The 26,086-nt window shown below is 41.1% G+C and overlaps 1 protein-coding gene across 1 annotated transcript; it reads right to left on the bottom strand.

Moving 5' to 3' along the window:
- Positions 1-2,805: 2,805 nt before the first annotated feature.
- Positions 2,806-26,071, bottom strand: lmcd1 (LIM and cysteine-rich domains 1). The gene is made up of 6 exons (XM_012830720.3): positions 24,727-26,071; positions 17,087-17,175; positions 13,251-13,506; positions 6,212-6,535; positions 4,338-4,553; positions 2,806-3,835 (listed from the first exon to the last, which is right to left on the bottom strand). Exons 1-6 carry the CDS (start codon positions 24,751-24,753, stop codon positions 3,701-3,703), a joined length of 1,047 nt encoding a protein of 348 aa, XP_012686174.2. The 5' UTR covers positions 24,754-26,071; the 3' UTR covers positions 2,806-3,700.
- Between the last annotated feature and the right edge of the window lie 15 nt (positions 26,072-26,086).

Raw genomic sequence — 26,086 nt, 5'->3', positions numbered from 1 at the left:
ATCAGACCAACTGCTTTTTATCTTGTGAAAAAACAATGAACAATCAGGATAGGACCTGGCAGAGCTACTCAGAGACACTCAGGGGTAGAACAGCTCTTTACCTGTGCCTGACTAATGACTGACACTCAGGGATAGAACAGCTCTTTACCTGTGCCTGACTACTGACTCAGAGACACTCAGGGATAGAACAGCTCTTTACCTGTGCCTGACTAATGACTCAGAGACACTCAGCGGTGGAACAGCTCTTTACCTGTGCCTGACTACTGACACTCAGCGGTGGAACAGCTCTTTACCTGTGCCTGACTACTGACACTCAGCGGTGGAACAGCTCTTTACCTGTGCCTGACTACTGACACTCAGCGGTGGAACAGCTCTTTACCTGTGCCTGACTAATGACAGCACATGGAAACACAAGCATGTGGAGGGTTCATCAGAACACCAAGAACTAGAAATAAATACTTGCAAACTTACTAATGAATACATATTTACTTCTAAAAATACTTGCAAAATGAAAAACAATAACAATAATTTCCTGTCAGAGGTCAGTAGAGCTTTAGAGCATGTTTATTTGGGGAAGAAAGTATAGTTGTAAGGGTCACATATACACATGAATGGTATAAATAGCATCTTTTCATACGGCACAAAAGGTCATACAATATATTTAATAAGAACAATTTATAACAAAAGAGAGGATTCTGAAAATGGCACAACAACAAGACTCTCCAAATATCACGATAAGGCAAAAAAAAACAATAAAAACAAAGAAGTAAATATAGCTGCAAGCGCAAAGCAACCCAGCAGGGCATAGTTGCTACGGACACTTGATGTGACTATGTCAAGGACATAATGGTCAGAAGCACTCACAGAAAGTTTTATGTCAATTGACCAAAGATTGGCCGAGATATGAGATCACTTAATGTTTGGCAAATTCGCCGGCACATTCAGTAGGCTGTAACGGACAAACAGTTTTGAAAGTAAAAAGTCCGTCTGGGTTTGCCTGAAGATGATCTGTGCCAAATATGGTGACGATTGAACACGGTTTGTTACCGCTGACATTTTTTCAAGGTTTTTGATGAAACCTAATATGGTAGCCACATGATTATAGTTGACATGATAGGTTGTCATGTCCTGTCCTTGGCATCTTCGAAGATATCACCAGACATAACAGCCACTCAAGGCCATCAGAAATGAATAGGAAAAATGTGTTTTTGCATATTAGCTACAGCAATACAAATACAAATGGTAGGTAGTATATGTAGATGAATGTCCTCCAGTTAAGTTAGTATTTACTCTAAGAGATCGTTTGTGAAGAGATGTAGGGTCTAGAATATGCATGAGTTTGTCGCTTTCATTTCCTGACATATGAAGCAAATACTTACATAAATATTTTACAAAACAATACAACTGATATAATTAAAACTTACCGTCATCCCACTACAAACAGTTATAATATTCTTAGTACAGGGGTTCAATCTGAATTATAATTTGGTTCATTCTGAATCTAGTAAGGGGATCATTCCATGTCAATTCAACAAGAAGTTCCTGTGATAGCTTTTTTATTTCTTCTTTAATAAATTAGCCTGATTTAACCTTAATCCCATTTTAAGAGATTTTTCAAAAGCCCCCTCATTCACAGTAAACTAAGAGTGATAGAAAAACCAACTCAGTTGTCTTCCATCCAAATATGCCTTTCTTCTGCACTCTTCTATCCTAGTATTGCACAGGAGTATCCTAGTACTGTTGAAATAATACTCTTGAAATATGCAATGGTGGTGAGAAAAGTATTAGCTTTCTAGATTGGGTCAAGAGGGGTCTGCGTCTGCTGGTTACCTTAATGAAGCAGGCCAGGATGTATATAGTGACTTCACAAAGCTATACAACTGAGTGTTGAATTGAATACATTAACAAACACTAGAACATGTTCGACATTGAAAGACATCAAGTTCTACAATGGTATCATTTCCAATGCCCTGTGGTTCATTGCTATAGTCCCCGTTGTCTTGTTGTCGCCATTATTCTCCCTTTATTCCCTTCTGGTTGAATTTTGGATTGGAATTTGTCCATTATAAACTTAACCCACTAGCCAAATGTCAGACAATGGACTGGCATGGGCTGAAATATAACAAACGATCCATGTTTCTTCCTAGCAACCATAGACATCGGTTGAAATTGTAGTTAAATCATTAATAACTGTTGGCAATTGTGTCTTTAAAGCAATGTGATAAATATACCACTGCTACAGGCATTTAAGGCATAATTCCATTTTTGCATAATCCCTGTGGCAGTTCCATAGTTTCTAGAATATAGTTTGTTGCTATGTCTTAAAACCCCATCGTATAAGATTTCAGGTAACATAACAATAGCTCACAGGAAATTTTTTTTTAAAGAATATTGACATCTCTGAATTGTATATATTTACACTAACATCTACATCTTCAAGCATGTGAGAGATTATTTCTGGGTTTCTACTCTGGGGTTGAATACATTCAAGAATATTGGTTTCATTAGCACAGGTCATCTCGTCTGGGTTTATATGTTTACTGACAGTGTGCTTAAAAATAAGTGGTTTCTAGTTTTCAAAATAGGTTTCCTTTGTAAAACTAATTAGGGAAAACATCACAATTTGTTTTTTTAATTTGTGACTATGGCATATTATTGAGGCTATTGAGAAGAAACCAACAGGATCCCATTGCCCAGCGTTCTCTGCATGTAAACAGATGCTAATCTAATTCAAATGAAATATTGCATCATTGCTTACTAAATCTTTCTCTGAACAAAGTTTCATCAGAATACTAAATCTGCTGCGGAAAAACATCCTTGGAAATTGAGCTGACATGGAATGGATACGTCATTTCTGTATCATTATTCTGGAGGAATTATTGTTACATTTCATAAGTAACTGTTCCTAAACATGTAGTATAATAAATAGGCTAGGTTAGTTGATCATGTTTAAAAAACCCTACTGCCATAAGGCAATACAAATAAACAGTTCAACATTTAGACAGTTCAACAAATGTATAGAAAGCAATTTCATTACTTTGATAGAAGCTTGCATCTGCATCCCTATATCAGATGGGACTAGTTTTATCTTTGGATAGAATTTCTACATGTAATCTATCGCAGAAGGCATTGGTGGACAAACATTTTCCATTTTGAACACATCAAATCAACACGAAAGCTGTTATTTTATCAGCGTATTGCTTAGCCAATCAGGCAAATGTAAAATTGAAATTGAATTAAATTAATAGATCGATTAAATTGATAGAATTCCACAGCCTGCTCAGATGAGCTGTTGTATTGGCAGTAGGCTGACCAACCGTGATGCACAAAGTCAGAGATACCCAATCCACCTGCATGATAGGCCTTCTGATGAAAATCACAGTAGCTTATTCCACCCAAATTGATAAATGAAGTAACAGTAAAAAGTAAAGGACCGGTATTTTAGCAGATGCTTTTATCCAAAGTGACTTACAGACAAACTGCCTCAATCGGGAATTGAACCTGGGTCAACCTCGTAAAAGCGTTGCCACTAACCACTGCACCACCTGAATTGCATCAGATGTATCAAGCAGAGTAGTGAGTTTTAGAATGGATTCCAATCAGACAGCGGGGGGGAATTGTTGTTTAACAGGTGTGGGTTCGATGACAGGCTTATTCAGATGGACATGGCTGAGTTGGTTTGAGTGGCAGACTGACATGTTCAAACAGGTCTAAGTTTCCTGATGGCACAGGGACACGGAGTGTTGAGATTCTGACCACATTCCCAGCAGCAGTGATGCTCCTTATGCCACGGCTGGCCATCAGCCCCATTCTCATACAGCTCAGAGAAGATCAGCTGTGGGGTGGGGAGAGAGAGACAGGAAGGGGAGGAGGAGGAAGCCACAGTTACCTCCAAACATACTCTCAGTTCATTACATCACAACATTAAGCCACATTATCAGAGACCGGAAACTACATCAGATTCTTAAAAGTTTCTAAACTTCAGGACTCTGAAGAATGTATGCATGAGAATGCTCATTCTCACACAGATCATAGACCTACTTTCTTTTCTATTTCCATTTCCATTACATTTTACATTTAGTCATTTAGCAGACGCTTTTATCCAAAGCGACTTACAAGGTATACACATTTTACATTTTACACTGATGGCACACTGCACATCAGGAGCAATTAGGGGTTCAGTGTCTTGCTCAAGGACGCTTCGACAGGGAATTGAATTAGCAACCTTCTGATTACTATTCGACTTCTCTACCTCTCTACCTCCTGTACCACTGTCGCCCCAGGGTGGCTCAGACATTCACATATCCACAACACAGTAGTACCATTTCTCTCCCTACCTCGTCACAGCCAGGACAGCGAGGCCTCACACTCTGGGCGTAGTGGCGTCCACACAGCAGGCTCCCATTCTTCCAGAAGTACACCAGATCCACCAGCGCCTCCCCACACTCCGCACACACGAAGCAGGTGGGGTGCCACAGCTCCTGGTACCCGGCCCTCTCAGCGTACACTACTGGGCTGTCCTCTGCTGCCAGCTCCCCACAGCCACTGCACCGCTGGCAAGATCCACAGAAACACACTTCAACACACACACACAGACACAGACCTAGGCATACACGATACACACTAGTGAGAGTGTCTATTATACACTTGAACACACACACACACACACACAGACCTAGACATACACGATACAAACTAGTGAGAGTGTCTATTATACACTTGAACACACACACACACAGACACAGACCTAGGCATACACGATACACACTAGTGAGAGTGTCTATTATACACTTGAACACACACACACACACAGACCTAGGCATACATGATACACACTAGTGAGAGTGTGTATTATACACTTGTGTCTTGTCTTGTACACACTTTCAAATACCCTTACACGTGCACACACAAAGCAAAGTACACACCCAGCCCCTGCTGTTCATTCTTGGCCTCTCAAGAGACATAATCAAACCCATGTCACTATTGCAAAAGTGCACAGGCCCCAAACAGTGCATTCCTGTGCTGATCAAAACCAACGAAGTTCAGATGTTCCCCCAAAGCTCATTATTTTGATATTGTGTACACACACTTGGAAGAATGAATGAAAGAGACATGGAAGAGTGTGTAAATGTGTGTAAATGTTTGTACATGTACGCGGAGGGGGTGGGTACATTCTGTTTGTTGATTTTTTCTCACACTCATTGATCATCTGGTGATGCAATTATAAGCAAATGCAATGGCATGTGATAACAATAAAACAATAAGATGTCAAATATCCTTTGCCTTAGCCTTTGCCAAATTACTTTTCAAAATGCTGTCATTTTTTTCTAATAATCATATTCTACCAAATGTGTACAGACACAATAAACAATAAACAATACATTCTTCCAGTTATCATGGCAGGAGGTATAAATGTGGTGAAAGTGGTAAATCAAAACATGAAAGAACAACAAGTCAAGAAATGATGTGAATTAGATGTGCATGACCATGATAATTGAAGAGAAAAAAGACAGACAGAAAGAGAAAAAGATAGATTCTCTCAAAATCCTGCTCTGATTATGAGTTATAAGCTCCTCCCCAAACACTACTCATGCAGAGGTCAAAGGGTATTGCCTTTTCAGTTCAAGCTGTATAGTGAGTGCATGCATCAATGTGTGTTTGTCAGTTCGAATGAAAATCCAAGAATGTGTGATAGAGAGTGAGTAATAGATGACTTGAGAAAAGCTCATGATAATAATAATAATAATAATAATAATAAAACTTTATTTATATAGCACCTTTCATGCAAAAGAATGCAGCTCAAAGTGCTTTAATGAGATGGTGGAGTTGGAGATGGAGTTTGTGTTGTTATGTGGTCACTGTAGCATATATATTTATATTTATATATTTATCCCTGCACTTCTCGCACTCTCCACTTTGCACTACTGTTGTGCAACATTTCACAGCTACTGTATATAGCCATTCCGCCTTGTACATACTTTCTTAAACTCCTTAGTCCATTGCACTGTTGCACTGTTTGTTTGTTTGTATTGTATTGTATTGTATTGTGTTGTATATTTTGTGTAAGCACACTGAGAGTCACTTTACCAAGTCAAGTTCCTTGTTTGTGCAAACTTACTTGGCCAATAAAACCTGATTCTGATTCTGATTGTGTGTGCACACTCAAGTACGGGTGTGTGTGTATGAGAGAGAAGTAGCAAGGCAGACTTACATATTCACTTTTCTTCTTCTTCTTCTCCGCAGTGCCGTTGGTAATGGGCTGGGCTGGTTCCCCAGGAGCTTTCCCGTTCTTCTCTTGTGCCTTCTCCCCGTCCCCAGGCAGAGCTACCTCCCCTACACCCAGCGCCTGCTCCTTAAAGCTCTTCACATACGTGGCCATGGCCTGCAGCTCGGCCTCAGACTGGGCGTGGCACTGCTGGGGGTCGTGGTCATGAAGGGGGAGTTGCCTCACCAACTGCCTGCGCCGGTGTGATGCTCCCTCGGTCCCTGCCACTGGACGCCTGTCCTCGGGCAACATCTCCATATACTGCATGGCCTGGTGGAGAGAGCCAGAGAGACACAAGTCATATAAGGTGCTTCTTCATGAACCTGTTTATATGTTTGTAACAGGATAAAGAGTGATATAAGGTGATTCTTAATTAACCTGTTTATATGTTTGTAACAGGATGAAGAGTGATATAAGGTGATTCTTAATTAACCTGTTTATATGTTTGTAACATGATAAAGAGTGATATAAGGTGCTTCTTAATTAACCTGTTTATATGTTTGTAACAGGATAAAGAGTGATATACGGCTGCATATGTTTGTAAGAGGATGAAGAGTGATATAAGGTGATTCTTAATGAACCTGTTTATATGTATGTTACAGGATAAAGAGTGATATAAGGTGCTTCTTCATTAATCTGTTTATATGTATGTTACAGGATAAAGAGTGATATAAGGCTGCATATGTTTGTAACAGGATAAAGAGTGATATAAGGTGATTCTTAATGAACCTGTTTATATGTATGTTACAGGATAAAGAGTGATATAAGGTGATTCTTAATTAACCTGTTTATATGTATGTTACAGGATAAAGAATTTCTCTGTATTTCCCCACTGATGTATGTCGTCTGCATTTGTCCTTCTCCTTTGTAGATCTGGGGACAGTCAGGGGGCAGGCGGTATGTCCTGGAGACATTTCTGTAATTTTCTCAGGTGATTTATATTGGGGTTTGTCTTAGACTGAGTGGCACATATATATAGTAAGAATATATAGTGAGTCATTTCTATCACACTGTAGGCATTTCTTTCTGTAATATACAGGATAAATCATCCTTCCTGACCCAAAAAAAAGATAGATGTGCTTTCTACACGAATGCCCTACAAGGTTCAGTTCATAGTATCTTAAAAACAACCTGAAATATCAATACTGAGTTGCATATTACATCTTTAGGAACCAGTTTGATGATGACACACTGGACAAAATTAGACAGCAAAACTGTCTTACTTTAATTTGTGTACATTTTATAAAAGCGTCGGGGAAGCTAGCCTGGGATCGCTGTTTATCCTCATAGTCCAACTTTTCATTTGGTTTGCCCTTTCAGGCAAAAACAGATAGTTGGCTGTCCCACCACTGAGTTAAAGCTTTTAACGACATGGATTCAACCTATATTAAAGGAACAATATGTAATACATTTACTGTACTAAAGCATTAAATGACCCTGATATGTCATCAGAGATTACGACGATATGTCAATACATTGAAATATTGACTTCTTTGACAACAATACAATGCTACAGCCAGTATGATCTCCTTTTAAATGTCCGTCCTGCAGCCGAACATCTGTTTGTGTTTTGGCCTGTGTGCCCCCCCCCCCCCGACCATTTCCCAGTGCCATTTCGACACCCCGGGTTGCCAGATATGAAACAGTCTGGCAGGCAAACAGTGTGCTGCAGCCATGGAAGCAAGCAAACAAACTGGATCAACACAGATAGTTAGAGTCTACCCAACCTAAAAGGCCTCGGCATCCTTCTGAAAAGCTGCATGACCAGAGTAAGCAGTAAAACACGGGTAAATATTGGAGATGCATTTGGAAGATGGAGACAACTTAGAGCCCAGAAGAGTTTTAAGACGGATGCCGAGTTGACTCATTTTCTCCATAACATTGAGCTTCAGCTAAGGTCAGCTCAAAGTCAAAGTCAAATGTATTTATGCGCATATAAAAAAAAAAAATAAAAATAATGTTTAGCTAACCTTAACTAATCTATCACAGCTACTAGTAAACGAGCATTTCAAGTAATTTCAGCATTCAAGTACTCATATTCATACTTTGTGGTCTGTGTGCAGCTGGGTTATCAAGGAAGAAAGCATTTGACACACAGCCAGTGAAGTGATCCCAACTAGCGGTCAGGCTAGCACATGCTAATGCTACCGGCCATCAGTCCCACCAGAGGAGTGGACGGGCTGAGCGTGTCAGACACATATGCCAGAAACCACAAGTTTCACTACATTGACTCAGTTTACGAATGTGATTACTCTATATATTGAACGAATACTGATATCCAAATCGAGTAACGTTACTCATACCCTAGCTACCGGCTATGTATCTATCTTATCTTATAGAAACCAAACAGTTTTAGAAGAGTTTATATAAATGTCGCTAATGTGAGATTGCCAGTTAGAGATTTTAGTGAAATTAGTCAAATTTACTTTTAATTATGGCATATTCTTTTCAGCTATGAGGGGTCTGCCTCGGGCTGCAACAAGGAAGAACAGTAGGCTACTGCTCCTAAGTAGATGTGAAGTGATGTATACGTTATCTGAGCAATATGTTGTTATCAGGGACTGGAAAGTAGTGCCTCCAACTCCAGAGTGTATATCTGGAGCAGTGGGCTTTTGTTCGGGATAACGGGCTTACCGTTGGCTCCTATACATAGCCAGCCATGCATCTAGCTAACCTTGACAGAGTTATAAAAAAATCTGCATGATCTGGTTTAGAATTTGCAAAAAATAAAATCATTGCTAACAAATACATTAGCTGATCAACTTGCAGTGTATGACTCATTGTCCCTTGCCATTGTCAAAGTTAAAGGGCACTCATTCATGTAGGTTCAGTGTGTCCTCAACCTGGCAACCTGCCTGAGCTACGAGTCAAAGTTAAAGGGCACTCATTCATGTAGGTTCAGTGTCCTCAACCTGGCAACCTGCATGAGCTACGAGTCAAAGTTAAAGGGCACTCATTCATGTAGGTTCAGTGTCCTCAACCTGGCAACCTGCATGAGCTACGAGTCAAAGTTAAAGGGCATTTATTCATGTAGGTTCAGTGTCCTCAACCTGGCAACCTGCATGAGCTACGAGTCAAAGTTAAAGGGCATTTATTCATGTAGGTTCAGTGTCCTCAACCTGGCAACCTGCATGAGCTTTGAGTCTGGGGAGAAGAGGGCGGGGGAAGACAACACTCTCGAATATTTTGAATTTGGACTGCAGTACTCATTTTAAACGCTTGCTGTCAGTGTGACATATTGTTCCTTTTATGATAACTGAAGAAGTATTTTATATGACAAATTGCCACAATGCGCGTGTGATGGTAAGCAGACACTTCAAATGCTTACCTCTTTAGATAAAGTTGATGAGTTAACAGGGAGCCTACAGACAGGTGATAATGTCTGTTAAGAGTGTTGCTGCAGATGAGGGCTCATTATGCATTATTCAAGTTCATTATTTTGCTGGGTGAATACATCAGACAATACTTGACATTTTTATGCAAAGACAATTGTTTTTCAAGAAGTGCTATAAGAATGACAAGTCGGGAGGCAGAGATGCGGAATCCATGTCAATTTCAGGACATGGAAATTACCAATCATGATTATAAGCAAAAACTCACAGGGCAGATGTATGATGGAACGGTTGTCATGGCATCATCACCTAATGGCGTGTAGGCCACACGGCAACATACAAGCAACATTAATGAGCTCACTGTTAATTATGTCAACCTCACAAGTTTGTGTCCTGACTGTCTGCTTTCACAGCTCAGTAATCACAGGATCAAAGTTCTGCTCTAATCCTCTAAAGCAGTATGTCCTTGCTGCCACAGGCAAGATAGAATGCCAAGGGGGTTGGTCCAGATTTCTGTCCTGATGCACAACGCCCTCTGGATCCCACGGGGGCACCAGAAACAGCCCCACTAACACCTCGTGCTTACAGCTCGGGCCTGGGGGAACATGACAACGCTGTGCCAAAATAAGACCAGTGACAGCCATGTCTTTGAAATGGAAAAGGTCAGAGGCATACGTCCCAGCAGACAATGAGGACAGTGGACACATTCCTCTTTGCCCAAACTCTGGCCCCACGTCCACCATTCAAGCATCAACATGCTTGAACAGGAATCTTTGGTGATACGGTAAGAGCTCATATACTCTGGTTACATCGTCAGCAACAGTTGAGGTTGAGGTTGAGGTTGAATGAGGCAGGATTGGTGCCTTCTACCTTCGGCTCGTGACAATATCCACATTTTATAACAATTACATTCTTCTGTTATATTCCTAATGAGGCAACAGCATGTGAATACTATTACAGCTTTGGATCATTTCATATGAACTCACCTAAACTCACCTAAATTCTGGTGATCCTGCTAGATTTTTTGACTGATAAACTAATTTGAGCAGAAAAGTTGGGTATGGATAGAAGTATTTATAAAATCTAATCAAAATGTTTTTTTTTCTTCTTTTTTTTTTCTAAACAGACGTTTATCAAAACCATGTCAAAAGGCTTCTTATCATTTGGATAAATGATAATACTGTGCCAAGATGGGACCAGTGACAGTCAATGCCTTTGAAAACAATAGAACAAGAAAACAGAAAAGACTGGGCACATGGTACACTGGCCAGACCCGTGCACTTAAACAAACTACTTGAAAACTAGATAGAGAAACGGTACTCCACCAAACTTGAGATATTTCGTCTGGCCTGGACGGACAACCTTGTAAGTTATAAAAAAAGCACTTTCTGGTGCCAAATAAGCCTAATATTCTACGACACTTGAAGAAAATAAAAACAAGCCAAGCTTTCTCTTCAACACTATTTCTAGACTAACAAAAAAAACACAATGCAGTAAAATACTATGTTCTCATAACCTGTAGCAGTAATGATTTAATGACCTTTTTCAATAACAAAATTTCAGTAAAAAAAATCACAGTCTCCTCCCCCTCCACAACCCTGTAGTCCTCTCAGGAAGCACTATGAATACCTCTGTAACTATGACAACCTCTGTAACTATGACAACCTCTGTATCACTCCCACTAGCTGGGGCACTCCTAGAATCCTTCACACCTACTGACTTCCTGACACTTCCCTGATCTGCTCATCTAAACCATCAGTGTGCTTACTAGACCCCATTCCTACAAAACGACTTAAGCACACACTGACCTTATTAAATGAGACACTACTTAAAGTAATAAACAATTCCCTCATTTCAGGTTATGTACCACATTCATTTTAAAATAGCAGTGATCAAACAATCTCACAACCTTGATCCCTGTAACCTGGCTAATTACAGACCTACTCACTTCCTTTGTAGACAAAAACAACATTCAAGAAGATCTGGCTTTAGAGCCCATCACAGCACTGAAAGTGCCTTAGTCGAAGTTCTGAATGATCTACTTATTGCATCTGACCATGGATGCATTTCAATATTGGTTCTTCTAGACCTTAGTGCTGCTTTTGGCACTATAGATCATCATATAGATAGACTTGAACACCATGTTGGCATTCAAAGCTGTGCCTTTATCCTGGCTTAGTTCTTACCTTTCTGACCGTCTTCAGTTTGTACATGTCATGTCCACAATGATCATCCAGTCATACAAAAGTAAGTTATGGAGTTCCCCAAGGCTCAGTGCTCGGACCCCTGCGCCTCCCCCTGTACATGCTCCCATAAGGACACATGGCATTAACTACCATTACTATGCTGATGACACCCACCTTTACCTATCCATGAAACCTGATGCAATTATACATTATACTACCTAAGATGGAAGCTGGCCTGAAACATGTCAAAGCATGGATGACTAACAATTTTCTGCTTCTTAACACAGATAAAACTGAGGCTATGACTATAAACCCTAAACATCTGAGATTGACACTATCCACCCACACTCAATGGCATATCACTAACACCCAACATGTGTCAAAGATCTTGGTGTAATTATTGATCAACACATTTCATTCGACTCACACATAAAACAGACAGCTCCAAACTACCTCAACACATTCCTCTTTCCCCAAACTCTAAACCTATATCTATCAAGCCAACCATCTCTAGCTCCCACAGACCAAGTCTGTCACTGTGGGCTTCCTGATGTCAAATACAACAGTGCAAAATCTCTTTAAGGGGTTTTATTAAGTATTATCACATCATTCAAGTTTGATGTTTCTTCAATGTACATGCAAGTGGTAGCACCTTAAGTGGTTAAGACTGAAGCACTAGTGACCAACCTCAGTCTTCTATTTATTTGACTAACATCAAACATCTTTAGAACATTAATACTGGAGACTTGGCAACAGTGCTTTGTAAAAGTCAAGTAAACATCAATTAATAAGGCTACCTTGAAAAACAATGTTTATAAATGTAATTAAATTATTAGGAACTGTCTGTGGTTCTTTGGCAAACTTTTTATCCGAATCGTGTTTATTGGCCAAGTAAGGACAGGTAAACACTATATTTTCAAATGCTAGTTATTTCTGTGGCCAGATAACACTACATGTCTCTTTTTCTTTCTCCCATTTTACTGTTGTGTCATAATTCATCTTAACATCCCAGCTTCAGTCCTGATTAACTTCAGGGCCAAATGGGGGCGTCCAGCCTTCTAGATAGAGACACAAGGAGCCATAGGCTTTTCATGCTTCACACATTGGAGAAAAAGCCATCACAGGCACTTAGTGTTCATGTTTATTGTTCCTGACTGAGCAATGTCACCTCTGCCTAATACATTCCCACTCATACCCCCCCCCCTAACAATGTTACAGAGTACTGAGTATGTCCAAATGTGATTGTTTTACCCAATGGGTTTCCATTTTACATTACATTTACATTTAGTCATTTAGCAGACGCTTTTGTCCAAAGCGACGTACAAGGGAGAGAATAGTCAAGCTACAAGCAATAGAACCTGGTGTAACAATAAATAAATACTACTTTACATAAGAAATATAACAAAATGAAATAAAAAGGAAAAAAAGAAGTGCATAAATGTAACTGGGTTTCCTGTGAACTCTTACCAGTTTCTGTGTGAGGCCCGGTGGTGCCCAGTCATACGTGATGGTGTGGAAGGTGGGGTCTTTGCGTGAGACCACCGGGTTAGTGATGATCATCCGGTTGCGCTTGTACACACGGAAGCCATCTCCGCCCTTGACCTTGGTCGTGAGGTGACTGTAACGAGAGTCGGCCAGCAAGCGCCCCATCTTACGGTCGTCCTCCAAGTCAGAGTTGGGCGCGTGTTCTTCTTGGCTGCAGTGGCATACAGTGCAGGCTTTCCTGAAAGGACACAGAGTCATCCACTTTACTCACCCATGTGTCTACACATCGTTAAAGGAGACAGAAAGGACACAGAGTCATCCACTTTACTCACCCCCTGTGTCTACACATCGTTAAAGGAGACAGAAAAACAGTAAGAACATCTTGCCGATGCCCAGCTTACAATCTGCTGGTGACTGATGAAGTGTTATTCACAAAAGCGGTTGGTTCAAGGGACTAATTGTAGACTGATCTACTACCAATGCCAGTGTACGAAGGCACTGCCAAGAGGTACAAATGTGGCATAAACCAACCAGGTCTCAGATCAGCTGGCCATTTGTAGGCATGCCAAATGGCAGGAGTTATTACCAGGTGTCAGTGAAGTGCTAAATCCTGAACAGATAGCAGCAGTGTGGTAATGCAGCTATAGTAGGCACTACCTTTGAGACCTGGGCGGGTGGAGTAAGGACGAGCTTGGTACATGAGGAGTCACAAGTGGGTTGATGGCATGAGGCTATTCAGAGCATTCCCAGTGCGTGCTGCATGATGTGAGGACAGGTGAGGCCCTGTGTATGAGAACCCAATGACTGGATGCATCCTATGGACAACAGGCCCTGTGTTTGAGAGCTCAATGACTGGTACCATCCTAACGACAGGCCCTGTGTTTGAGAGCTCAATGACTGGAAGCATCCTATGGACGACAGGCCTTTCTGAAAGGGAGCCAAGCCTTCAACAGGCATGAGCCTGGCTGGTGATGTGAGGAGGTCGGAGCATACAGCCATGTGCTCTGGGTTTGAGGTTAGGCAGGGCAAGATGGGTGTCTTCTCCCTTCACTCAGGACTCATGACTCATCTACATTATATGAATGACACCCCTTGTTTATATACCTAATTGGGCAACAGCACATGAACAGCATGAGAGCTTGGGTCATTTCATGTGAAATCACCCACATTTCTAGAATGTATTATCCGTAATATCCAGTGATTTTTAGATTAATATGAATCAGTCAACATTCCAAATGAGTTGAAGGTCTCCATTGATGGTGTGTGCAATGCACCTTACTGAGTTCTAGGAAGAACTCGATCACTTTGTTCCTCTGAAGAACATCTCGTGTCTGCCTGCTCTCCATAGCAAGAGGTGGTGTAAGGACCTCAGTGGTGTAATGACCTCAGTGGTGTAATGACCTCAGTGGTGTAATGATCTCAGTGGTGTAATGATCTCAGTGGTGTAATGATCTCAGTGGTGTAAGGACCTCAGTGGTGTAAGGACCTCAGTGGTGTAATGATCTCAGTGGTGTAAGGACCTCAGTGGTGTAATGATCTCAGTGGTGTAATGATCTCAGTGGTGTAATGATCTCAGTGGTGTAATGATCTCAGTGGTGTAAGGAGGATCTCAGTGGTGTAATGATCTCAGTGGTGTAATGATCTCAGTGGTGTAATGTAATGATCTCAGTGGTGTAAGGACCTCAGTGGTGTAAGGACCTCAGTGGTGTAATGATCTCAGTGGTGTAATGATCTCAGTGGTGTAATGATCTCAGTGGTGTAAGGACCTCAGTGGTGTAAGGAGGATCTCAGTGGTGTAATGATCTCAGTGGTGTAAGGACCTCAGTGGTGTAATGACCTCAGTGGTGTAATGATCTCAGTGGTGTAATGACCTCAGTGGTGTAATGATCTCAGTGGTGTAAGGACCTCAGTGGTGTAATGATCTCAGTGGTGTAATGATCTCAGTGGTGTAATGATCTCAGTGGTGTAAGGACCTCAGTGGTGTAATGATCTCAGTGGTGTAAGGACCTCAGTGGTGTAATGATCTCAGTGGTGTAATGATCTCAGTGGTGTAATGATCTCAGTGGTGTAAGGACCTCAGTGGTGTAATGACCTCAGTGGTGTAATGACCTCAGTGGTGTAATGATCTCAGTGGTGTAACGACCTACCTACCTAGTGCTATTCCATCAAGTGATGGTCATGATACATTCAAAGAGTATCACGCGACCAAGCTCTTCAGAACTCATCTGTCATTCTAATGTGTGCGTTACAAGCTCTTCAGAACTCATCTGTCATTCTGATGTGTGCGTTACAAGCTCTTCAGAACTCATCTGTCATTCTAATGTGTGCGTTACAAGCTCTTCAGAACTCATCTGTCATTCTAATGTGTGCGTTACAAGCTCTTCAGAACTCATCTGTCATTCTAATGTGTGCGTTACAAGCTCTTCAGAACTCATCTGTCATTCTAATGTGTGCGTTACAAGCTCTTCAGAACTCATCTGTCATTCTGATGTGTGCGTTACAAGCTCTTCAGAACTCATCTGTCATTCTAATGTGTGCGTTACAAGCTCTTCAGAACTCATCTGTCATTCTGATGTGTGCGTTACAAGCTCTTCAGAACTCATCTGTCATTCTAATGTGTGCGTTACAAGCTCTTCAGAACTCATCTGTCATTCTAATGTATGCGTTACAAGCCCTTCATTTGTTTTACATTATTGTAGTTATTATTATTGTTAATTGTACTATGATCTGACGTACAATCCTGTTATCAGCATTTTGTTGTAATGTGTACAATGCTTTGGTTGTTGTTCAATTATTGTTTTTTCCCAATTTGTTTTGGAGGTCACTTTGGACAAAACTGTCTAAAGACCATACCATTTACGAATGCTTTCATTCTTTCTGTGTCAACAGCACAGCTGGTATTATCTATGTAACACATGCATTTTACTTGTTGGTGTATTCTTGTAGATGTTCCTTAACACAAGCTATGCATGTGCGTGTTCGTATTCTGTAGATAGATAAAAATGACAGCAATATTATGACAGGACCACAGTGTGCTAGTTGAACCGAGTTGGCATTTGAGCTGTACAGTCCAGTAATGAACAGTATTGCAAATTCAAAACTGATTTGGGCTTAAAGCTATCTACCTTTGCTCTCTTTTTTTTTTTTTAAGATTTGTTTTGGGGCTTTTATGCCTTTAATTGATAGATTAGTGAAGAGTGGGACAGTAAATGAGAGGGAGAAGAGGTGGGGAGTGGACAGGAGAAATGACATCGGGCCGGATTCGACCCCGTGTCCTCCATGGGCGTCAAGCCCGAATATGGTCGGGGCTACTGTTTGCGCCACAGTGCCCCCCTACCTTTGCTCTCTTGACAGTTATAATTTTACCTCCAGACAAGAAAATGCCAAGTGTGAATGTTCAGCAGTAGTAGAGGATTACTAAGGGCAGCTGCAGGACTCAGACATGGGAATGAAAGCAGTGCACAGGAAATAGTGACCAAACTGTGTTGAACACACTTTACAAGAACACACACGGAGAAACCCCCAGACCAACCTACTTTTCTCCGTTTCACATGTTTGTGCTTCAGACTCCCCCACCAGCCACCACTGCGGCAAAACAACACACTTGGCCTGAATACCATTTTGATTCATTCTCAGAGTGGAAGGCTGGTTTTCACATCAGACGTGCTAAATATACGTGTCATTTCTGAAGGCACTTGGAAATTCACACAGACACAGCCACACTAGTTGGCAGTGTGTGTCGGTGACAAATGGAGCAACACATTCCACAAACGTGAAAGGAAAATGGGTTTTCTGTACATTTTTAGACTATAAATTACCTCCAGGAATGTGGCTGAAATCCAGTGCAGACCCCTTTACATGTCAGACACATCATGGCCCCAACAACTGTAGGCTGCCCCACTGACATCTAGAGAGAAAAAAGGGGAAAAAAAGGGTAAATTTAACCGTCTATAAACTCCACAGCTATTATTTGTATTATTTCTCTCTTACCATACAGCAGCTTGCTGGACATACTGCTGATGGTTTTATAGGGCAGGGGTCACTGTTGTACTAATAAATATGCATATGGTTACCACCCAGGTTAAGAAAAATACAGAGGGGGGCAGACTGACTCAGTATTGCATCCAGCACACAAACACAGAGTTGAATATGACGGTCATCCGACTACGGTGGGCTCATATCCTCTTCTTGATGAATTGATCACACACCTCTCCCTGCCACAGAAAGGAATGCCTCACACACAGTATTTATTTTTATTTGAGTTCTACACTAAATAGATGTTAAATTCATTATGCTATTGGTTGGGGACTTCCCACAGTGGGCAAACCCCTCACTGTCACATACAGTACAGGTGCTCATGTGACGCTTCCACTACCAATTCCGCATACTGCATAAGAAAGCTCTCATTTATTCTCAAACAAACACGGCAAAGATTTTAAAACCTGATTACGTCTCCAAGTGTCCTCCCTGGGTCAAGCTAGTTTTACAACCAGACAGAATATGTCTTAATGAGCTAACACCCATACTCTGTGGAGTTGGGGGGACATCTTAAGTGGCTCCAACCACCATGTTAGCACCCATAGCCCACAATTCTCCCCAGCTAATCTTCCTGTTCTCAACATTATGCCAGTTCATCCATTGCCCTTGCTTTGCTTGAGAAGCCACTGCTGCTTGTCTAGCTTCCTCCTCTTGCTTGCGGACAAAGCTGGATACCATCTCCCTCCTCTCCAGCAATGTAGCATTACCCATGCCTTCCAACTGTCACCCTGCTCTTCCACTCTGTACCTGCCCAATGATATCCCTTTGCTGTAATGCGCCTAGTGCATGTTGAACCGCTTCTGGTGGATTCTACTTCTTCCCTGTGTTCACTGTTGGAGCAGTGTTCTTGACTGCTGGATCCTTACACTATGACAACGTTATCTCCAGGCTTGCCTTAGCACATTTGAACTCCTCCACTAAGCCACTCAATGGGAATTCCCTTTTCTATTTAAATGCAACAGTACTTAGTCAACGTGGCAACCCAAGACATCTCCTAACTGCCTTATTCTCTCAAATTTCTCCACCACTGAAATAGCAACTTCATACACGAGGCAAAGCCCACCTTAAAGCCCAAACTGCAAGCACCACAATTTCAATGTACCAGGCAAGAAGGTCTTATCAATGGTATTGGTAGCTTTAATTCAATTCATTCTCTACGCTCTGCAACCTGTCCTTGGTCATGGAATTGTACCACCTGCTTAAGCTCTTCACCGGTTTCTCTATGTGACGGTCGTGGTGCGACCGCACATGAACTGCACACTTCTGCCCCATGTTTGCGACCACTAGCGCACCCAACAGACATGGTTTGCACACACATGCACACACAAACACTCATACCACTGATTACAATTGGATCCTACCCCAGTGAAACTGCTAATTGCCCAGATTGGCAGGGGGGGACACCCAAAATGGTCTGGGCCACACCACTTGGATAAGGTGGTTTTTAACAAACTTTTGAGACATAATTTATTGATGACATAGTTATTTCTTTGATTGATGATTGTGACAAAATACTATGTTTGTGTTTCAGGGTCTGTTTTGTGATTGTTGTATTGTTTTGTTTTCGTGTCAACCCCGGTGTGTAGAAATGGTGCTGGCCGCCAGGTATATAGGTTCATTGTTCTGTCTAGTTCAGGTAGTCTAGTCTTGTCAGGTATGTGTTTTGCTGTAGACCATTTTACTGCTGATTTGTGACCTCTACCCCATTTAGAGGCTTTAGCATGTATTTTTAATAGAGATTGTACTGCTGCATGTTGTCCTCTACCCCATTTAGAGGCTAAGCAGGTGATATTCCTGGAGACTGTTGCTTTTTGTCCTCTGCCTATTGAGAGGCTTAGCAGTTCTCCAGAATATTGGATATGGAATAAACCTTTATATTTGAACCCTCGCTCTGTCTCTGAGCTTTTCGGGCCAAACCCACACATGTTGACGGCAACCGAGGCTCGGTCCGTCACACTCTACCATTGAAGGAATTATCATCAATGTAAAAACTCTTCCACAGGTTTTTGTTCACTAATAGATACACTTCTACATTTGCTAGGTTTCACTTTCATGCTAGCCCATTTCAGATTGTCATTCAAGTTGGCTAACAGCCGATAGGTACATGGAACAATTGTTGTAAGCATCGTCATGTCATCCATATAAGCACGGATGCGACAACGGTCTTCTTGCGACAACAGTCTTCTTCACATAACACAGGTGAAGTCACATGTCCCCAACTACTCTGTGAGCGCCACAGACATAACCACTGGCTCGCTCTTTCAGGAGCCTCAGACAACTCCTTTAAAACTTCAACTTGTTGCTGCAATAGATCGATCTACTCTAGAGTGATGATCAGTGGAACCACAGATGAATCAATAGATCGATCTACTCTAGAGTAGTCTAGAGTGATCAATGGAACCAGTAGATTATTACTGAAAGCTCATTGAAGTAGTCGATCTTAAAGACCAGTGTAGTCATACCGTCATAGAAACACTGAAAGGTTTACCAGACATGGCACACAGTATGCTGCCGAAGAATTCAGACTTTTGTGACCAAATGACCATGGTTAGTTAAGTTTTGTAAAAAAAAACGGATCGAGTGTATTGGTGTTGTCATTGTTCCCATTATTGTAATGTTTTTTAGTATTAGACTGTATCATTAAATTAGTTTTAGTTTAATAACATTACGGAGTAAATGTCAGCAGAACCATCTGACAGATCCCTTATTGCTAAGTGATCAGGATTAACACCCAAGGCACCCTGCTTTCTTCTCTGATAGCTAAAATGCTGCTTTGATGCAAACATAAAATGATTGACAAGAATATAAACTCTGTTATTAATTATGAATACTTTGTTTGTCAACATGCTATCAGGATTGGTATTTTGGGTGGAGAATTTCCTCAATGGTTTCTCTTGAAACCACCTAGCTATTTAGCTATAACTAGCTAGCTAGCTAATCTGTACAGCACTGATACTGCCTTCAAAACAACCGTTATGGGGGCAGTTTAAGGCATCTTAGCAGACAGGAAAGAGAGTTACATCAGTTACGAATGGCCCTTGATGACTCGCTGTCAGACACTCTGCTAAGATAGCATTTTATCCTGATTTGAATGGACCCAGAGTGACCGTACTGTAAACTAAACAAATGTCCAGTAAGTCACAGACAATCTCCTGTGTGCTACAAGTGTCTGGAGTTCATATGTGAAAAGGGCTGATGTATACAAAATTATTTTTTATAATAATTATAATATTTATTATATAATTTTTGTAAATTTAATTTGATGCTGACACAAAACTGGACACGTCTTTAACTATCTTACAAACTGAGCTGTCTTGAAGCTGTTTATAGTTGAAATGGGACAAAAAAAAACAAAAGCCCTTTCCTCCAGTTGCAGGGGAGGTGTTTGGGGGGGTGAAAGAGAGGTTCTGTGGTGGTAGGCGAGAGCCCAACAGAAAAGATCAAACACTTCTCTGTCCTGGCACACCTCAGAGGGAGTGAAGCAGTCAGACGGGACTAAAGGGAGCGGAGGAGCACAGAGGTTCACATATTCACATAACAGTGCCTTGAATATGATATGACCAGTAAAGCCTTTGCCTTTGCCTTGAGTTTCAATAATCAGGCGAAAAGAGTTTGGTTTGCAGGATTCCATCCAGTTGCTCATTCCTAGTTGTTCCTTGCACGCACATGAGATCCTGCCCCTGAAGAACTGCGTGACCGTCTTCCTGTTACTTTTAAACGAAGGCAAGTTCCATTCCTGGTCCTGACGTAGGGAAGTCTGACAGCAGGTCTCCATGGAGGCACAATGAGGAAGCAGGTGTGCTAGGCAACCACACAGTGATGAATTGACAGATGAGCAGCATGTCAAGTGCAACCCCTCTAAAGCTGGTCTCATACATACATCAACTCTCAACTCAAAATCCTCCCAAAAATAGACAGAGCCATTCCACATAGTGCCAATAGAGGCCTGTTGAATAGATGACAGGAAAAACAATATCATAAACAGACAACAAACAAAACCGACCTACAGTGAAGTGTCCATGACAATAAAGCTCTTTATAATCCCCATTCCAAAACAGATATGTACAGAGATCCTCAGGGATTCCATATTCCAGATCCATCTTCATGCCTGTCTCTCTGTGTGGAAGTGTGCACTTAAGTGACTTTATACGTGTAGGTAGGAGCGCTCTTGCTGAGCTGCATGGTATGTCAGCACTTCATGTTACCACCACAAACACTGTCTGAGTTCCACAGTCTGTGCACCCAGGGCACGCTGAGGAAACGTGGCCATTTGGTTTAATTGAGGCAACTCAGGTTGAACTGGCCATCCAAGTGCAAATTGAAGTGATCCATTACATGGAAAGACTGTTTAATCCTGGCAGTTACCTTCAGATTGTAAAAAAAAAAAATCAACAGTATCTTTTATGATTTAAAAGCCGACACGTTTCCTGTTAACACAACTTCCAATTCACACTGCAAATATCCTATAAATAGCACCGCTAATTTCCGTGGCAACAAAGCGATAAGAGTTAAAAAAAACAGCAAACAAAAGAATGTTGGTTTTGAGAGAAGGAGGGGGGGGGGGGGGGGGGGGGTTCTGACCAGGTTAATTTTAGAACAAGGATAAGCCCTCAGACTTTTGCATTAAGTGCCTCACTAATTTCGTGACGTACATGCTTTAACAGTTCACTGGCTGGGACACTAAGGGACAGGACGTGAGGTAGAGTCCAGGAGGCATGGACACCAGAGGTGTCTCAAAGATCTCGTGACTTCACATACTTTAGGACAGGACACAAGGTAGAGTCCAAGAGGACATCAGAGGTGTCTCAAAGATCTCGTGACTTCACATACTAGAATTATTTTTTTAACAAATTTCGTTGTGTATCTAATGCACAATGACAAATAAAGTCTATTCTATTCTAGAATGCAGCCTATAGGACAGGACAACAGCTCTCCCTACTAGATTCACACATTCATTCAGTCAAGTGAAACCCTGCCACTTAATAGGCACAGGAAACACATCTAAATGCACAATACACCATCATTTGTAGGCCTATTACGCTGTTATTACACTTTCCCTCTTACCTTAACACATGCATGTGGACTAAACCTTGTCTCAGTGAATGAAACAGAATTCAAATACACAGGAATAATGTGAAATATTATCTTTTCATTGCTCCTTTCAACTGTTATCATTAAGGGAGGTCTAGACAAAGCAAGAAACCCCATCCAGATGATTTCACAGAAAATGAATGGAGAATGGAGGTAGGCTGTGTCCAGAGTTGCTTTCTGATTCTTTCGGATGATACTGGCCCCAAATGTTGCAAACAGTGTGACCGAGCGGTAACGAGTATGAAGTCAGCGATCGGCCTGTTTTTAGTTTATTAGTTATTATTTGCAGCAAATAGTTAATGGTTCACTGTCATCAGGAATTTTCCCAAAGTCATTAAAACAGCTGCCATTAAGGCACTCTTACAAAAGAGAACTCTTTTATAGCCAAGAGTTGTTTTCAATCAACTCAGCAATTTATTTTGAACTCAAGTGGTCATTTTGAAATATTTCAGCCAGGCTTCCAACCTCACCAACAGCACTGAAACAGCTCATCACATTGTTAAATGACCTATGACCTATGGCTGAACACTAATTCAGGTAAAATGTCAGTTCTGGTTACACTAGATGTCAGTGCTGCATTTGACACTGTAGATAGATCATAGAATACTGCTGAACAGGTTGGCAAAGTGGGTAGGACTTTTTCTCAAGCAGTCCTTAATTGGTTCAGGTCTTATTTAGTCTTATTGGAGTTCCTTTCTCACCATTGGCCGTTATGAATCTGATAAAGTGGCTATGGCATGTGGAGTCCCCGCGACTCCGGGGCTCTTAAAACCAAAGACCAAGTCTGAAATCCACCAAATTCACCAAAACAGCCTACTAGTTCTATCATCTTATTATACAGTCAGAATCAAGGGTTTGGTGTCCCAAAAAGACCAGGGGAAACTAATTTCCAGTGGACTACTGTAATGGCCTCTTAACTGGTCTTCTAGTAGACCATTAAAAGAGCGGCAGCTCATTCAAAATGCTGCTGCCAGAATCGTAACCAGGACCGAGAGAACAGAGAACATTATTCCAGTTCTAAAATCTTTACACTGGCTTCCAGTTACTTACAGAATAGATGTAAAGTGCTGCTACTACTCTATAAATCAATCACTGAATGGTTTGGGCCCAGAACATATCGCTGATAGGTTTCAAACATTTAAACCGAGTAGAGTTCTTAGATCATTGGACTCAGTTCAGCTTGTAAAGCCCAGAGTCCAACCCAAACATGGTGAAGCAGCATTTAGCCGCTATACTGCATGCACCTAAAACAAACAGACAGGATCTGAGATCTGCTCCGATTGCAGCAATGTGTTAAAACCAGGTTAAAAACATTTCTCTTTTCGTGTGTGTCTGATTGAGCTCTAACACTTGCACTCTACTCTTATTGGTATTTACTCTCAATACAATTATATTACTTACCTTTTAATTATGTACTGTGTACTTTCTGTTAATTATTAATATATGCCTATTCTTTTAAATACTACTCTATGTATTGTGTACACACACATATTTAATTATTTGTATCCTTTAATGATGTGAAGTCTTCAGCGCTTTGTCTTTATCTTTCATTTGGATATTCCTTTTGCTTTTATATATCTAAAGCACATTGGATTGTTTCTGTGGATGAAATGTGCTATTGATAAAGTTGACTTGCCTATTCCCTCGTTCTCCTTCACCGTTTCGTTCTCCTTTACTCTGTCCTTCCCTCTCTCCCCATCATAAGAGTTAGGCTACATCTTTGAGATGGGAAATGGTCCAGAATACTCAACAATATTCTCCCCCAATCCTCCCAAACTAAGCTACACCACAGTGCACCTAACTCGAACAAAAAAGATGACGGTAAGCTATAGCATAGCCTACATGCCAGCCACATCATTTTATTTTGTTGCATGTCGAATGGAAGCCATTTCTGTGAATTTGCAGAGTAGGCTATTTTGACTAGAAAGTTAGTGCAAAATAAACTTTAGGGGGGCTAAATGAAGCAGTTTTGTACTTGAATTTTGTTCTCTGGGGCAAGACAAATTTATGAAACATACAAATGAAACATTCATGACGGCGTTTATACGGCATCAAATAGTCTAAGTCTAAATCCTACGTTTATTCATTTCTTTAGACTGGCATATGACCTAAAATATTTGCTAGACTTGGTCATCAATCTGGAAAGAAGCCTATATAAAATATATGAATTCACGTATGGCATTCTTTACTATAGGCTACCAGGTCTTACGGCAGCCTCGTTATATAGCCTAGGTTAGACACTTTTCAAATACCCGTGAAACAAAACTTCATTCACCTCAGCCAGTTTTAGGGTCAAGTTAATGCAGAGAACGTCGAGATGTTTACTCACTTGATGTATTCCCGCGGACAGATCCATTGGCTACCTAGGCTGTTGTCTTAAGTTTTGAGCTTGCACACAAGTAAAGATCAACCAGCAGCGATAGGTAAGTTAGGCTATAATTGTTTTCTGCCACACATGCGTTGTACAAAGCTTATATAGCCCAAGAAACAAGGCGGGTAGGAATTTCTCTCCAGCTCAGTCCACCAATTGCAATAAAACGTAAAGTTGCCAAACCAATACACGACTGGGTTTCTCCGCCCCGAGAGCGTTTTATGTTTTAATGCTACAAATTGGGAACACCCATCCTCCCGGAAAAAAAAAAGCCATGACATCACCCGTGGCCGTGAGTGAGTATGCGATACAAGCTTAAAAGAATGTACTGGTCGCATTCTTTGACATCAGCTACTCTTACAGAATCATGGGAGGATGTTTCCTGTAATTTGACTCAACGCCTTTGTTTTGCCTTTTTATGGAAGAGCAGAGTTAACCAAGGCAAAATTATATTTCAGGCTGAAATGCCTGTCTACCTGATTCATCAGGATGTGTCAGAATGTATGATACAGCACTGTTTTCAGAGGAGACACACACCCACACAGACACACAGACGCACACACAGACAGAGGCAGAGAGGAATCTAGTGATGAATAAAGTAGTTTGCTAATACTTGTTTGGTGGTAGACTGTACAGTCATCTCCTTCAGCGTTCACACGTCACATTTACAGGACTGAACGCAAAGGAAGAGAAGACTAATTCTACAAGGATGTAAGCCACTTTACACCATTGCCAAGGCATGTTTACAACTAGAATTCTTTGCTCTGTTCAGCTACTGTGCATTTTCTGCCACCTTGTGACCATTACTGTCAGCTACCCTTTGCACATATAAATAATGGACACATAATGGATTACCTACTACAATGCAGTACACAGTTGGAAAAAGAAGAGTGATTTCTGTTTCTTTATATGAATGAAATAGAAAACATTTCAGGGCAATCAATAGTTTTTGTTTAAAAAAAAAGTAAATGCTTCTAGACCTAGAAGAATGACATATCTGAAGCATAATAGTTGACAATTGTTCCAGTGTCTTCCGTGAGTGATGATGCTCTGAGGTGTTTCTGATGCATTTGTTGAACAGAAAACAAAGTGCATAGCAATACTGAGGTACTCCATTTGCCATGCCTCCAGAGTCACATCATCTTTAGTCCGGAAGGATTCTCATGTTTGTCAAACTTGCTACATCTTTAATTAAAAGGGATTACTTCATTTGGTAGACTCAATTCAGAGACAATATACCATAGTCCACATTTCAATTGAGCATACAGTTAGATTCGTCCTCAGAACGGTACCTAGTTTTCTTTTTTTTTTGGGGGGG

This window comes from Clupea harengus, chromosome 5, assembly GCF_900700415.2.
Source record: "Clupea harengus chromosome 5, Ch_v2.0.2, whole genome shotgun sequence".
Taxonomy (NCBI): Eukaryota; Metazoa; Chordata; class Actinopteri; order Clupeiformes; family Clupeidae; genus Clupea; species Clupea harengus.
Note: the sequence above shows the minus strand (reverse complement) of the source record. Positions and strands in the feature narration are given on the sequence as shown.

What these genes read in the sequence shown, in the direction of transcription:
- lmcd1 (XM_012830720.3), bottom strand. Translation starts at nt 24,753, where the DNA reads ATGGATCTGTCCGCGGGAATACATCAA. An exon ending in CGGGCCTCACACAGAAACTG is followed by an intron (nt 6,536 to 13,250) that starts GTAAGAGTTCAC and finishes TCTCTCCACCAG; the next exon opens with GCCATGCAGTATATGGAGAT. An exon ending in AGAAGAAGAAAAGTGAATAT is followed by an intron (nt 4,554 to 6,211) that starts GTAAGTCTGCCT and finishes GGATCTTGCCAG; the next exon opens with CGGTGCAGTGGCTGTGGGGA.